The sequence below is a fragment of the Grampus griseus genome (assembly GCF_964374135.1).
Source record: "Grampus griseus genome assembly, chromosome: 7".
Lineage (NCBI taxonomy): Eukaryota > Metazoa > Chordata > Mammalia > Artiodactyla > Delphinidae > Grampus > Grampus griseus.
Genome location: NC_139001.1, coordinates 77,411,803 through 77,427,479, shown reverse-complemented (window position 1 = coordinate 77,427,479; position 15,677 = coordinate 77,411,803). Strand labels below are relative to the sequence as shown.

The window sequence follows — 15,677 nt, the reverse complement described above, 5'->3', positions numbered from 1 at the left end:
TCCCGGGTCTGTTTCCTGGGCAGGTGGAAAGTCCCGGGCTGATGCCACTTGTGGGTCGGCTGCATCAACCACCTTGGTGGGGGTTCCGTCTGGCTCCCTGGGCCCTTCCCCGGACCTGCTGGCCTTCCAAAAACACGTACTTTTTAGTTACCCATTTTGTCAGTGTGTGTGGTTAAACTGTTTCATCTCTAAAAAACAACCAAGATTTTAAGGCTTTTCACAGCATTTATTGATCTGTCAACTCTTGCTGCAGTAGAAACTGAATCGTAAGAACTAGACATGAATTCTAACTTGCTATTTAATAGTTGGCAAGATTACCAAATTACAGCTGAGGAAATGCCTATAAAATTGTATCCTTACGTTTTTACAATTGATGTAAAAGTTTTCACATGAATCCAGAATCTGTAATAAACATTCTTGTTGAAGTCATCCATTCAGAAAAATCAGAATGCAGCCTTTTATCAGATGATACTGATTTTTTTTTTTACTGTTGTATTTCATTGTATTTATTTTGTCTTGTCTACTAGGAACCTCACAGCTAAATGTAATGTTGATTGTGTATTACCTTTCTTTAATCATAGTACTGTCTATACATGTTGTTATCTTTATATTTCAGTGACTAATGTTTAAATTTTAATGCATACACTGCCTCAATTCTTGTTCGAAAGTGGGTTGGTTTTTAGAAACAAATGTGAGCCCAGTAACTACTCTCCATGAAACAGTTTTCTTTCTAGACAGACTGATAAAAATTTTGCACACTACAAATATTTTTTATTGCAGTTTAATCCTAGTCCAATGTTGGCATAGCTCAGTAAGAGCAGATTATAGCGGTGATTCTCATTTTGGTATGTGTAAGAATCACCAGGCTTTCTTTTAAAAATCATCTCTAGACTTTGTTTCAGTCCCAGGGTAGTACCTAAGAATCCTCATTTTTTTACAAGTTCTGATAAACCACAGTTTGAGAAATACTTTTGCAGGGCCAGAATCACAGTTTTTAAAAATGTATTCAAAAGTAGTTAAAAGTTCTTGAGAGTTGACTAAGGACTAACAGGCTAACAGGAAACAATATATAAGCCTAAATGCCTGTTAAGAAACTTAAGGACCTGAGACACTGCTATTCTCTTGTCATCCTTGTTTCTCTGAAAGAAATATTCATGGGAAGACCTGTTTATAGTTTTTCAAAAAGGGTTCGTGATGAGCATTGTATAAGTGCCTTTGGAGAGTTAATTGATCCTAATGGCTAACAGGATTAGGCTGTCACAGTGTTCATCTTCACTAGTGAGGTAGCCCAGCCAGGGAGGTGTGATTAATACTATCAGCTGATTTTAGAACTCATCTCCCCAAATCTTCCCTGGGTAGCATTAGAGTCACACTGCAGAGTTCTTAGGGCTTTCCTTTTATAATTATCCTGCAAACCATCCACTACTGTAAGCCTGTTTTTCAAGGAGATTAATAAAATAAAACTTCTGATTATTTAGTTAAAATCACATTCCACTCATTCCTCCTTGAAGTTATTTTCCGGCCAAGTGGATTGAACTAATCATATAAGACATTGAGTTGTTTCTTTTTTGCACATTGGCTTTTGTATCTGTCACATTTTCCCAAATTTTACCACATTTCACACAGCCCTATTTCCAATTTTTGCATTTTTTCCTAGTCAATATAAAGTATGATAAAATGACCTTTTATTTGAGGCAAACTTGAAATAAGTACATAAGAAAAATAGAAGGAATTGCCTTTAGCAGAAAGTACTTAATCTAAGAATATTGTTACCAAGTTAAATGTAGGTCTAGTACTTTTATAAACATTGTAAATAGCGTCATACAGAAATTGTAATCAGATTTGATGGAGTTTCTTCAATGTCTAAAAAGCTTTTAAACTTGATCTTTGGTGCCTGTCATTTCTTGACACCTACTGCTTAATAGTTACCTTTAAGTCCCTTTTGTGGCTAGGAGCAGATTCCTAGCATCTTGCAGTGTCAAGGGCTATTCTTATTTTTTAGCTGCCCATTTACTGCCTGTTTTATGCCTGAGATGTTTCCAGGCTTCTACACATTTACAGAGATGACTGACATATACTGAGTTCAATCAGAGATGAAGCCAGCTCATTTAAAGAGTTGATGATTTATTACTTTTCTTCTGCAGAGTGATAAGTGAGACTTTACCATCATAATTTCATGATACAGAACATTAGAAATATGGTAAAAATTTCCAAGAGAAAGGGTGTGTTGCAAAATGACCCATTCCCTTAGAAAGGCACAAGTTGGGAGCAACTCACTCAGTTTCTTCCTTGCAGTGAAAGATGATTGAAACCATGAACTTGAGCTTTTTAGGGAATGTACGAACCTTGTAATTTGAGCCCACAGTCTATTAAGGAAATGATACAGTGCTATCTGCAGCTGGGTGGAGTAACTCTAATATTTAATTTAAAAATTTACAAATATGTTATCCTATTCTGCAGCACAGTCTTTGTAAAATTGTGTAATTGCTTACTCATATCAGTAAAAGAACCAAGGCAAAAAAGAAGAGAAAAACAAAAGCCCCAAAAGACTAGAAGGATACAACCAAAATGGGTTTTGGAATAATAGTTTTTTTAAAATCTCTTTTTAGTCTTTATAATGAATGACTGTAACTCCCAAAGAGAAAAACTTTGTTTAAAAAGAAAGCACAAGTTTATGCAAGTGTGAATAACATGTTCAACAATTAACAACACTGTTGAACTTTTACAGTATGCCAGAAATGTGTTGTTTCACCTGGTATTCCCAACTATCCTGCATCCATCAGTATAAAATATTCCCTTCTAAACCATGAGATAGTTTAGGCATGGTAGCAAGGCAGAAGCAGTACAGGTTATTAGCAAGAATTATCAGTGTGCAGCTAAATTATTAGTCATGAAATCATTGCAGATCTCCTCTTAACACGTAAAAGCAGTAATGCGAACCAGACATTAGGACCTCTAAATCTCAAGAAATTGGTTTGTTATTGTTAGTGTGATACTGCCTGGCCCAACTTTGGTGATCAGGAGGGATGTTTCTGAGGCTAACAAAGCCAGACTTCAGCTAGCATCAGAATCACCTGGAAAACTTGTTAAAACTCATTTTACTGGGCTGCACTGGGTCCAGAGTTTCTGATTCAGGTATGGGGTAGAGCCCAGAAATTTGCATTCCTAATAAGTTTCTAGGTTATGCTGATGCTGCTAGTTTACAAGAACCACTGGTCTAGTAGTTCCCATCCCCCAGGCGTATCAACAACAACAAACAAACAAAAACCTGAAGATTTTCTTTTTTTGCGTTTATAAAATTTCAGACCCTATCCTTATCTCCTGAATCAAAGTTAAAGTCACTTAATTGGCTGCATGCTCAGTATGCCATCAGGGTCCATTGGACCCAGTCTTCATTTTTAAATTTTCTTGAGCAGTTCTATTTGTAAGAATTGTTATTTCATGTCATTTACTTTTTCTTAGGGGACCTTCCAGAAAATAAAGAGAAAATTGAGTTATATTTTTTTCTATAGAATAAAGCATATTTGATCTTGAAATTACCATATTTGTATATTGGCCCCTTTTATAAACCTAAGATACATTTGCTATTTCATTATTTTAGGAATCATCTAATATTACTCATCAATTATTCTCAACTATGCTAAAAAGAATAACATGATGGAATCCTCCAGAGCAGAGGTCAGCAAACTGTGGCCCCTGGGCCAAATCTGATCTGCTACCTGTTTTTGTACATTAAGTTTTATCGTAGCATAGCCTTGCCTCTTGTTTTATATATTGACTATGGCTGCTTTCATGCTACAACGGCAGAGTTGAGTAGTTGTGAAAGAAACCTGATGGCAAGTGAAGCTGAAGATATTTTACTATCTGATTCTTTTCAGAAAACTATAGTATTCTTATCCAGTTAGTCATTCAACAGAAAGGACTTCAGGCAAAAACAAGAACCATCCCCTTTTGCTAAAAGAATGTATAACAGTCTTTATCTTTTATGAATCTGTGCATGCTAATTTATTTGATACTGTTTGTAAGTAGAGAAATGCTAATGGAAGGTGACTGGAAAGGAATGGAAAAAAAATCATTGGATTGAGTATTCAAATTGTTTATAAATCTAAAAGTGAAAATGTTATACAAATTATGGAGCAAAGATGGTTGTCTTCCATGTCTTATAAGCCATGAAAGATTTTAAAAATTCCTTCAAGCATTGTGTTTTGATGATGCAAGTGCATAAAGAAAAAGCAAAACTAATAATAAGCTATAACCAATTAGAGATGTATCTGAAGTCTAAAATCAGTATTTACAGGATGGTTATGTTCCAGATACATGCATGAAGATAGTAAGCAGTTATTTGCACTTAGAGGAAATGCCCATTTATAGTGTGTTTGTTTGTTTTTAAATCAGGGAAACTCAGAATAAAAATTTGCGTTTACTATATCTTATTAAAATTTCTAACAGTTTTTTCAGGCTTTTTATTCTTTCGTAAATTGTTCATTAAATGATTAAAAATAAGGCAAAATAGATCGCGAGAAGCCTCCACGAAGCTGGCTCGTGCACTTACTCCCTCTCTAGACCTTACCCCCTCTGTACAGTGGGACCTAAGCAGTTTCAGAGAACCTTCCCATTTGTACAATGTGTGCAGGGAGGGCCTTTGGGGAGACTGCCCTCACCCGTGAGTCTTTCAAGCCCAGCTTGGCCGCCAGCTTCTTGCGGTTGGGCTTGTTGATGTACTTCTGCTTCTGGAACATCTTATCCAGCGCCTTGCACTGCACGTCGGAGGACACGTCTCTATGCAGCATGCCCCAACGAGGCTTGCCGCGGGCGGCCAGTGGCCAGGAGAAAGTCCCGGGCTGGGCACGACGCTGGAGGATGCTGCAGAGGCCAGGGGTGCGAGGACTGCTCTTTCTAGGATCTACCTTTGGCAGGTCCTTTGTGTGTTTTGACCAACCATCCATCCATGTCAGGTTCCTCACTCTCTATCACCCGGCATCCTCCTAGCCTCAGGGTACCTGTGGTCCCAAGCAGACACCGCAGCCCCAGGTCTGCCTCAAGACCTTTCTGCTCAGCTCTAGCAGCTGCTGTCTTGTTCTTGTTCCAAAAAGAAGAATCTGGATTAGCACAGCTCAGTTTTGCTGACACATTTTTTAATCATAAGTCACAGCTTACTGGACAGGCTGCTCTCCAGTCCAAGGCCACATCAGTTCACCTCAGCTGAGGCATAGAGCAGTGTGAGAAGCACCTGGTGGAGAACACAGCTCTTTAGAGCAGTGAGGACTGTAGCTCTTGCTGGGCTTGTCTGCACTCGGTTCTAACCTAGGTTATGTCTAGGACTGCTCCACGTTCACTGTCTTCTTAGCCAACAAGAATAAATGCTAGAGGACTTCCCTGGTGGCACAGTGGTTAAGAATCTGCCTGTCAATGCAGTTGGGGACAGGGGTTCGAGCCCTGGTCCAGGAAGATCCCACATGCTGTGGAGCAACTAAGCCTGTGCGCCACAACTACTGAGCCTGTGCTCTGGAGCCCGCAAGCTACAACTACTGAGCCCATGCACTGCAACTGCTGAAGCCCGCACGCCTAGAGCCCGTGCTCTGCAACAAGAGAAGCCCGTGCACTGCAATGAAGAGTAGCCCTAGAGAAAGGCCACGTGCAGCAACGAAGACCCAACACAGCCTAATTAATTAATTGATTGATTGATTTAAAAAAAAAAAAGAAATGCTAGCCTCCTTAGCCATGCATTCAAGGCTGCACCCTCTTAAATGTGCCCACTTTGCTGATCGTGCCTCCCACTCTCACCCTCTTTGCCAGACTATTTACTGCAAAACCCAACATAGATATTTCCACCTCCAGGCCTTGGTCACGCTGTGCCTACCTTCCCTCCCCCACCCCTGCCATCCTTCAAAGGCCAGCTGAAGTTATTCTTCCTTTATACCAATAACAGCTACTCTTTGTTGAACATCTGCCATGAACCAGGTATTCTCCCAGATACTTTACATACATAACCTCATTTAATCCTTTCTACTTACCTTTCAAAGTAGGTATCATTATTCCCATTCTACAGGAGGCTTGGAGAAGTTAAAGTACTTACCCAAATTCATGGAGGGAGTAAATGTCAAAGTTGGAATTCTGGCCCCAGAGTCTGATGCAGAGTCTATACTTTTTCTTAAACCATGCTTAGTCGTGAAGAATTTCCTGATGAGTTGTAACCCCAGTTTTCTTGCCCTTTTTTGAATAGTACTTGATGTCTATTCTGCATGACTGATTTGACATTTAACAAATGACTACTTAGGATACAATTGTCTTTTTTAAAATAAATTTATTTATTTTAAAAAAATAAGGGAAAAGGTATGTTGGAACAAGATGATAGTGATAACTATTTTTCCTAGTATACTGAAAATTACAGGCTTCAGGGGAAAATACAGGTTTAACAAGATTTGCCATGAGTTAATTGTTGCAAGGTGAGTGATGGGTATATGGGGTTTCATTGTATTCTTCCTTCTACTTTTGTGTATGTTTGAAATTGTCCGTAATAAAAAAGTTTAAAGTTTCCCATGTGGATATGATGATTTAACATGGTTGGAAACTACAGATGTTACTTAGTTTTCAAGTTTCACCAGGTCCAGTCAGAATGTCCCCTTCTACTCTTTACCCTTTTTAGTAGGAAGGGGAGTGGAATTGCTGCAAGCTGAGTGGCAGGTGGACAGGCAGTTGGGTAGGGACCTTTATCAATGTAGCTGCTGTACGCCAACTGTGTGTTCAGGTGGCACTGGTAGGGGAGGAAGATCCCTTTCCTCTGCTCCTGTACTTGGAAATAATAAGTTTGAAGATCCAAGGCTGTCTAGCTTTATGATAAAGTTGCAAAAATTTGCTTAGATAAAATTTTTAAAAGTTGTTGATTAGTTTTATGCATGAGTACGTCGAAACTTTTATTAGTAGCCAGCTGGTTATAGCTTTTACAACTCATAAAATGACCTATTTAATTTTCATTTTTAATTTTATAAGTTAGTTATGTAAGTTATAATATAGTCTCACTACAAAAAAAATTCCGACAATTAAACAAAGGTTACCACTAATCTACTTGTACACAATATACAATATACTTGTGTATATTTTCAGGTCTTTTTCTATATATGGTATATAGAAATATGAATATATATGATAATTTAAAATATGTGGTTTTGTCAGTGTTGTAGAAAAAACAGTTGGAATCATGCATATGCTGTACCTTTATTAAAGTATCTTGAAGTTCATTCTGTATCAGTATATATAGATCTACCTCATTTTTTATTTATTATTTTTTTATTTTATTTTTTTATTTACATTTATTATTTTTTATTTATTATTATTGTATTTCATAGTATACTACTTTGTTTAAACATTTCAAATGTCAAACTGTAAAACAGTCCTTGAAATTAGCAATGTGCTGTCACATTTCGTCCCATTGTTTATTTATGGCAGGAATACATCTTATGAAGAATGTGTAATTGATTGTTTAACATTGTTTTAATAAGAAACCTTTCCCAGTATGGGAATATGGGAGGGTTTTGTTTTTCTGTTTTTTTCTGCTTACGTGTAACATGTGCTGACCACCTTCCACATCTCTGACTTCATAAAACTTCTAAAAGTCATCTCATCACTGTAAGCCTGAAACTGCTAAATAACATTAAAATATTTAGAACATATCATAATCTTTCTTTGCTAGAAGCTTTTATAGAAATACACAAAGCTGCTACCATATTTTTAGAAAAGTAACTACACTTTGAAACAAAAATCATTATTTTGAAAAATGATCTCCCCAATTAGATAAGTGAATATACAACTCCAGTAAAGGGATTAGAATAGGAGTTTCCCGCGTACCCTTTTTTTAAAAAATAAATTTATTTATTTTTGGCTGCATTGGGTCTTCCTTGCTGCACATGGGCTTTCTCTAGTTGCAGCAAGCGGGGACTACTCTTCGTTGTGGTGCGTGGGCTTCTCATTGCGGCGGCTTCTCTTGTTGTGGAACGTGGGCTATAGGTGCGTGGGCTTCAGTAGTTGTGGCTCGTGAGCTGTAGAGCACAGGCTCAATAGTTGTGGCACACGGGCTTAGTTGCTCTGCAGCATGTGGGATCTTCCTGCACCAGGGCTCGAACCTGTGTCCCTGCATTGGCAGGTGGATTCTTAACCACTGCACCACCAGAGAAGTCCCTCCCACCTACCCTTATGTTTGCTTTAAGTGAAAATATTGAGTCCAAGAGGATGGAAGAGATAAATTCCCATCATATCATCAACTGATGAAAATTGAACTGTAGAGAAGAAAGAAAGATGTGTGTTTATTTAAAAGACCTATATCCTTTGACACAGCAGTTCTTTCTTCAGAAATTTGTTACAGATATCCTTGTGTAACTATAGTTAAGTATAATAATGTTACTTGCAGTATTGTTTTTAATAGTGAAAAAGTGGAATAATAAAAATATTCAATGGGGACTTCCCTGGTGGCACAGTGGTTAAGAATCCACCTGCCAGTGCAGGGGACACACATTCAAGCCCTGGTCTGGGAAGATCCCACATGCCGTGGAGCAATGAAGCCCATGTGCCACAACTACTGAGCCTGCACTCTAGAGCCCACGAGCCACAACTGCTGAGCCCCTGTGCCACAACTACTGAAGCCCGTGCGCCTAGATCCCGTGCTCCACAACAAAGAGAAGCCACCGCAATGAGAAGCCTGTGCACTGCAATGAAGAGCAGCCCCTGCTCGCCTCAACTAGAGAAAAGATGCACGCAGCAACAAAGACCCAACACAGCCAAAATTAATTAATTAATTAATTTAAAAATATGCAGTGGAATTGTGGCTATGTGTAGTGATATGAAAGGTCTCCAAAATTGTTGTGTGAAAAAGTTCAGGACAGTTTTTCTGCTGAGAATCTCATTTGCGGAAAATAAACTGAAAAAATATATACATAGTATACATTCTTGTATATAACTGGCCCCATTCTTGTACATGACTATCTACATTACCTATAAATTTACAAAAGGTGAACAATAAACTCTTAAATGATTGCTTTCAGGAATGGAGTTGGTAAATTGGGGAAGGGAGACTAGCTTCATTTTTAGGTACCTTTTAAAAATTATGTTAATACTTGGTAAAATGGGTTTACAAAACATAAGTTATTGTAGCTTCAGGATTCTGAAGGTAGGGCCTCGTTAAAAATTTAGTTGCAAATTGCCAACTTCTGTGGCTTTTTTGCTTGTTCATACATGAATTGAGTAATTTCAGAAGCATAAGCACTTCTAGACCACAATATTGCAATGTACTTTTTTAGCCCTGTCCTTGTGACCTGAGTTTTATTAGGGATATAACTGTTGATTAATTCAAAATGAATATAAAATAACTAAAATGTCCAAAGTAAGGCAAGCACTTAGATCATGGAATAGTAGTCATTTCTGAAAACTCAAGAATATTTTTGTACTAAATTTGGCAGGTGTTCTGTTAAAGCACCTATGTGAAAAAATTTGATGGGCTTTAGGGAGCCTCACATTTTGTTATTTTGGGTTATTTTGTGTCTTTCTCACGTTTTTAGACACTGAGAAGTTTCCATCATTCCACAGCAGTCCCCAAACATATAGTCTCTGAGTTGGCAGGAAGGTTGCACCTCAGTCTTTACTAAGGTTCTCTCTACTCAGTCACAGGTTGGGCAAGGTTCTAGAATCTGTGCAAGGATATTGGGATAGGAGTGCAATCTAGTCCTCAAGACGTTTGCTCAAATGAGTTACTGCTGAAACATTTTGCATTCTGGTCAGGATGGCCTTTCAGGTGTAGCACCTTCCAGGCACATGACCATCTGCTGTTTCTATGCCCCATCTTAGAGGCATCTGCAAGCTTGGCTCTGGGTCCATCTGCCAGGATACTGTACACCACTCCAATTCCTCTCTGGTGTTGTGTGGCTTGATGGCTCCACCAGGAAGCCCCAGCAGCACTACCGACTCCCCATATACACACACATAACACTCTTCAAAATGGGGGAATCTTTCTCACCTGTAGATAAAACCCTCACTTTCTCTGTTCTACACAAATGTTTTTTCTACACCCCAGTCAATTGATTATCCTTGCTATCTATTCAGGACGTTTTGTCTTTATCTACCCTCCTCCTGCTTCTATCTATCCTACTAGTTCCCTTAATTATTTTGCAACATGAAAACCAAAGAGGTACTGAGCTGTTTCTCCTTTCTTTGCCACATCCTTCTTCTGGGGCAGTGAATACAAAGTCCATTATCTTTTTAAAAGGGGGTAAGGGAAGGGGTCTTCCAGGAAAAAAAAATTAGGTTCATCTTTCAAAAATACTTTGCTATAGTTTTTTGTTTGGCTTGGTTTTTTAATACTTCATTCCTCTGAGTTTATCTTTTAGCAGCTCAGTCTGTTACTGAGCTTCAAATGGTTTACAGACGGTCCAATGCACATATTTCTTTCCTGCTTCTTGCTAAAATAAAGCTATCTTTGGTTGTGCATTTTGTGCAACCAGTAAATCTGATAATTCGTAAGCCATTCTCTACTGTAGTCTTCTCAACCTTCCTTCCTCTGTGTACTACTGAGGCCTGGGACACACACACTTACCAGTATTAGTGTCTTAGTAAACTGTCTTAAGGAGGCAGTTTGAATGTGTATCTAAAATCCTTCAAATTAAATTGTTCCCTCTATTGTCACTTTGTTTATTCCCCACATTCTTCCATTTCTTAACCCTTTTCTCTCGCAACTCCTTTAGTACTGTGCTTTTGACTTGATATCCCTTACAAAATGCAGCTCCAGTGTGACTGAAAATAAAGTCTAGGATCCCAGCTCATTTATAAATTGGACATTAACTTTTGTTCATATACTGAGCAAGGTTAAATAATCAGAATTGTTTTGTAATGTTTATAGGAAAGCTATAAGGAGTAGACACTAAAATTGATTCATATGTCAATAGTGCATGGTATGGAAAGGGATCGCTTAGTACTAAGTAATAAAAGGCAGCAAGCTATAATCACAACGTTAAATGAAAAAGGGCAAGCCATTTTAACAGTGAAGTGTTTTGCCATTTTTTCCACAGTTGAATTTTATAAAACTGAAGCTAAAAGTTATATTTTTAAGTTGAATTTGTACTCTTTTCCACATAGTAAATTATAATTGAATTAAAATATTCAATGATATGACTTCCAGTTGTGCTTTAATATTTTACACTTCCACATGGGAGAGCTTCTACTAAGCTCATATCTCTTTTATCACTTACATATAATTTAGAAGATCAGAAATACGTGTGATCTTCTGAACATGTTCTACTGGGTTAATTTAAATTGCTTTGATGTTAATAATTCAAGTTTTCCCCTTTCTTTTCCCATTAAGGATTCTGGACTCTACTTATAATATCCCTAGCTGCCGGATTCTCCTGCTGCAGCTTTTCTTGGACAGTGACTTATTTTGATTCTTTTGAACCAGGAATGTTTCCTCCTACTCCTCTTTCACCTGCCAGGTTCAAGTAAGTATTCCTGTTTCTTCTTTTTTTTTCCCAAGCCATTCTGCTGAAACCTACTAAAATAGAAGCAAGAGGCTGCTTGCTTGTGAGATAATACGTTGAGGCCCCAGTCTTTAATCTATAAAATACAGATGACTCAAAGTTTTCAGCTTGGCTCAGCCTTTAGATAAGTGGAGAAGAATATTTTAAACTCTGTATGTAGATAATTCAATGGTGGTCTAAAAAAATTAATTCAAGGAATAATCTAATAAGTAGGAAACTTTGATGGCTATTTGTCCTTTTGGGATGGAATTTCATTTAAAACAGTATATGAAGGCTGAATTAATGTTAGCAGTATGAAAGTTTTACAAGATTCATGCATAGATAGTCAGACTTGTAACAGCTTAATAATTGGATTGAAATTTTCCTCAGATTTAAACTTCGTATAATAATTAGCAAGCATTTATGGCACCCAGTTTATATGCCTAGACCAGATTAGATGCGTTTCATAGTGAAACATTATATTTCTTTGGTCTATATTTTCTGTTTCAAAGAGTTCCAGAAAATTCAGTAATCAGCATTCTAATCTAGTTTATTTATATTGGGAAGACTTAGGTTTTATAAATTGCCAAATAAAAGCATCTAAGACCTCTAGTTTATTCTACAAACTAAGGGTGGAAGGAGTGGGGGGAGAGAATGAAGAGTAGAAAATAAATTCTGTTAATGATATGTATGTTATTAAGAGTATTATAGTTGTTACTGTTGTTGTTACTACCAGTTCCAGCCCACCCCATGGACAACTCGTGGAGATAAAATAAAATCTATTTGAGGGACTCTGTAAATAAGTTTAATCACTTCAAATTAAATGCATAAGTGTATTTTAAACATCTTAATAAATCCCTATCTGTAAATGTAACATAAATCACATACCTGCCAATACATTTATGTGTATTTTGAGTGGATAATGATTAATTAATAATCTAAATTGACTAAATTATACCTAACGGTGCAGTACCATCCCATAGTTTACATGGGTACCATTCAGTTGGAAAGTTAATTTTGCTCTCAGTTCAAATTTATATTCTATTGCTGCTCATTGACATCAATTAGTTACTTTAATAGGGGGTATGAGTCTAATATAGATGACATAATGAGACTACTTTCATAAGTCACAAAAACTCTTAATTTTATTTTTTTTCTTTTACTTATTTATGTCTCACTTCTCCCCTGAATTCTAGTCGTACATTTCCAGGTATTAAGTAGATTTTGCAACCTGGATTCAGAAAGCACCTGGCACTTAGAATTGTTAAAGCTTCAATTTGTCTTAAAGACATAAGTATCCACTCATTTATCAAGGCTTGAAACCCTTTTTCACTGTATTTATATCCCTTCGCCAAGTCTAGTCATTCTTGCCTTTTGAGGTGTTATTGGAATACTTTGTCTTAGCACCCACAGTGTTTTTGCTCTATTTCAGATCTTGGCTAGGGTACTTCACTCCTTGAAGTCCCCTACTACAAGCTTTCACTCTTCTCATTTGTCCTGTATATTATAACCTTTCTAAAAACAGATCTTAGTCACAGCTCTCCCTGGTTTAAAAGCCTTCAGCAGCTTTCCCATTGCCTTCAAAATAAAGTCTGTGCTCCCAAGTATAGCTTAACAGTCCTTCCCCAAGTGACCTTACTCTACTTTTCCACCTTACTCTACTTTTCCAACTTTATCTTCAGCTATTTCTCCAGTGTACCCTCTCCTGTAGCCACATATCAGATTATTCTGACATCCCCCAAATAAGCTACGAACTTTTGAGATGCCATGGCTTTACTCTTGCTGTTCTCTCTTCCTGGAATGTCATTTTCCCTCTCAGCTTCTCTTCCACTACTACCAGAATTCCTAAGACTCATATGTTAGATGCTTTTGGAGTTAGAGAAAAGCATTTCTGTTCTCTTAAGGATCTGGAATTCTGAGGGTATTTAACTAATTTCTTAAAAATTATCTTTGCGTTTTTTATTAGACTAGAACCAGATGGGCCTCAGTTTTCAACGTCTTTATTAGTCATTCAAATTTAATATGAGATGGTATCAGATCAGAGACTTACATATTTGTTAATACAATCCAAAAAATGCAGTTTTGAAATAGGTACATTGTGTGTACATATATATTTGAATTCCTTTCAGTATGTAAGTAGAGATGTTAATTTTATATATGATAAATCAGCTATTAAATCTCATGAGAGTCAGACTGTAATTTAAAATGATCATATGCTTAATAGAAGTACAGTCTAAAAAAGACATATAATAAATACAGTGATATTTGATCACATATTAACAGAAACCACAGACCCAGAAAGGCATATAATAGTGATGATTGGTACAGTTGTTTTATAGTGAAAACCCTGCCTTCTAGCGTTTGTAGAAAATAATGCAATTACTTCAGAAATGGCAGAATATAAGTATTCTCTATGTCACCAGTAGAGTGAGTGCTTGTACAGGGAAACAACTTCTCTACCTTTTGAGAAAGTTGAAATCTTCAGACTGTATTTTCTTAGAAATCAGATTGATATATTTTATTATTTTGTAATATCACACTTTTATAAAAATATCTTTATAATAGGTTATGTATTCTTTTGTTATCTAAAATAGTGATGTTAATATAAATATTTTCTTTGATTATATAAAAGTAATATAAGTTCTTTGTTGAAAATTCAAAAGACAAAAAGAAAAATAATGGAAAAACCCATAATTAGAGAAAGTGACACAACATTTTAATGTATATCTTTCCATTCTTAGCATATTTTTAAAAATTAAAACTGGGATCACAATATACATATTTGTAATCCATTTTTTATTTAACATTTTGTTGGAACATTTTCTATTCTATTGGAATATTTCTATTCTCTTTCTATTGGAATATTTCTTTGGAATTTTCAATGTTTTAAATATATTTTAAAGACCAATCATTATATATATCTATCTTTTAAGGGAAATCTAACAAATGATGGCTAAATTCTAAGATAATTTATTAACGGGTCTGCTTAACTAATTAGAAACTAAAGAAAGGCAAGATAATTGAGACATAAAATGAAGAGACTTTTCTCTTTACTTTTTTTTTTTTTTTTGCGGTATGCGGGCCTCTCACTGTTGTGGCCTCTCCCGTTGCAGAGCACAGGCTCCGGACGCGCAGGCCCAGCGGCCATGGCTCACAGGCCCAGCTGCTCCACGGCATGTGGGATCTTCCCAGACCGGGGCACGAACCCGTGTCCCCTGCATTGGCAGGCGGACTCCCAACCACTGTGCCACCAGGGAAGCCCTTTACTTTTTCTTTTTAAGATTAGGATTATTATTTAAAATATTCCGTTTCTAACTCCATGAATATAAGGCATGAAGAGAATAAAATAATCAGGTCTAACTGGTTTGTTAAAAAAAAGTCGTTTGTTCTCCTTTGCAGATTAAAATACAAGGGCATTTTTTAAAACTAATTAGTAGAAGTGGGAAAAAAATTTGAGAAGACCATGTTTACTATGGCTATCAATTAGTTGTACTTCCCTAGGGACATAAACTCCTCAAGGGAAGAAAATAATAATCTTTATTGATATGTAGTAAATATTAGATGAGACATTTAATGAAATCACAATTTGGATCAATAATTCATTAGGGAAGTTAAGAAATAAAACCTTTGGAGCTTCCCTGGTGGCACAGTGGTTAAGAATCCACCTGCCAATGCAGGGGACACGGGTTCGAGCCCTGGTCTGCGAAGTTCCCACATGCCGCGGAGCAATGAAGCCCATGCAGTACAACTACTGAGCCTGCGCTATAGAGCCCACGAGCCACAACTACTGAAGCCCGCGTGCCTAGAACCCGTGCTCCACAACAAGAGAAGTCACCGCAATGAGAAGCCCGCGCACCGCAACGAAGAGTAGCCCCCGCTCACCACAACTAGAGAAAGCCCACGTGCAGCAACGAAGACCCAACGCAGCCAAAAATAAATTTAATTAATTTTTTTAAAAAAAGAAGAGGTCTTGCCTGGTGGTGCAGTGGTTGGGAGTCCGCCTGCCGATGCAGGGCACGCGGGTTCGTGCCCCAGTCCGGGAGGATCCTGCGTGCCGCGGAGCGGCTGGGCCCCTGAGCCGTAGCCGCTGGGCCTGCGCGTCCAGAGCCTGTGCTCCGCAGTGGGAGGGGCCGCGGCGGTGAGAGGCCCGCGTACCGCAAAAAAAAAAAAGAAAACCTTTGT

At 37.5% G+C, this 15,677-nt stretch overlaps 1 protein-coding gene across 3 annotated transcripts in view; it reads left to right on the top strand.

The window, feature by feature from the left end:
• Positions 1–15,677, top strand: part of ARL6IP6 (ARF like GTPase 6 interacting protein 6) — a 47,100-nt gene that overhangs the window by 11,618 nt on the left and 19,805 nt on the right. For all 3 annotated transcript variants that reach the window (XM_082657987.1, XM_082657988.1, XM_082657989.1), the window contains exon 3: positions 11,345–11,477. In XM_082657987.1, coding sequence (XP_082514113.1) covers positions 11,345–11,477 — 133 coding nt within the window. The remainder of the gene's footprint in view (positions 1–11,344; positions 11,478–15,677) is intronic.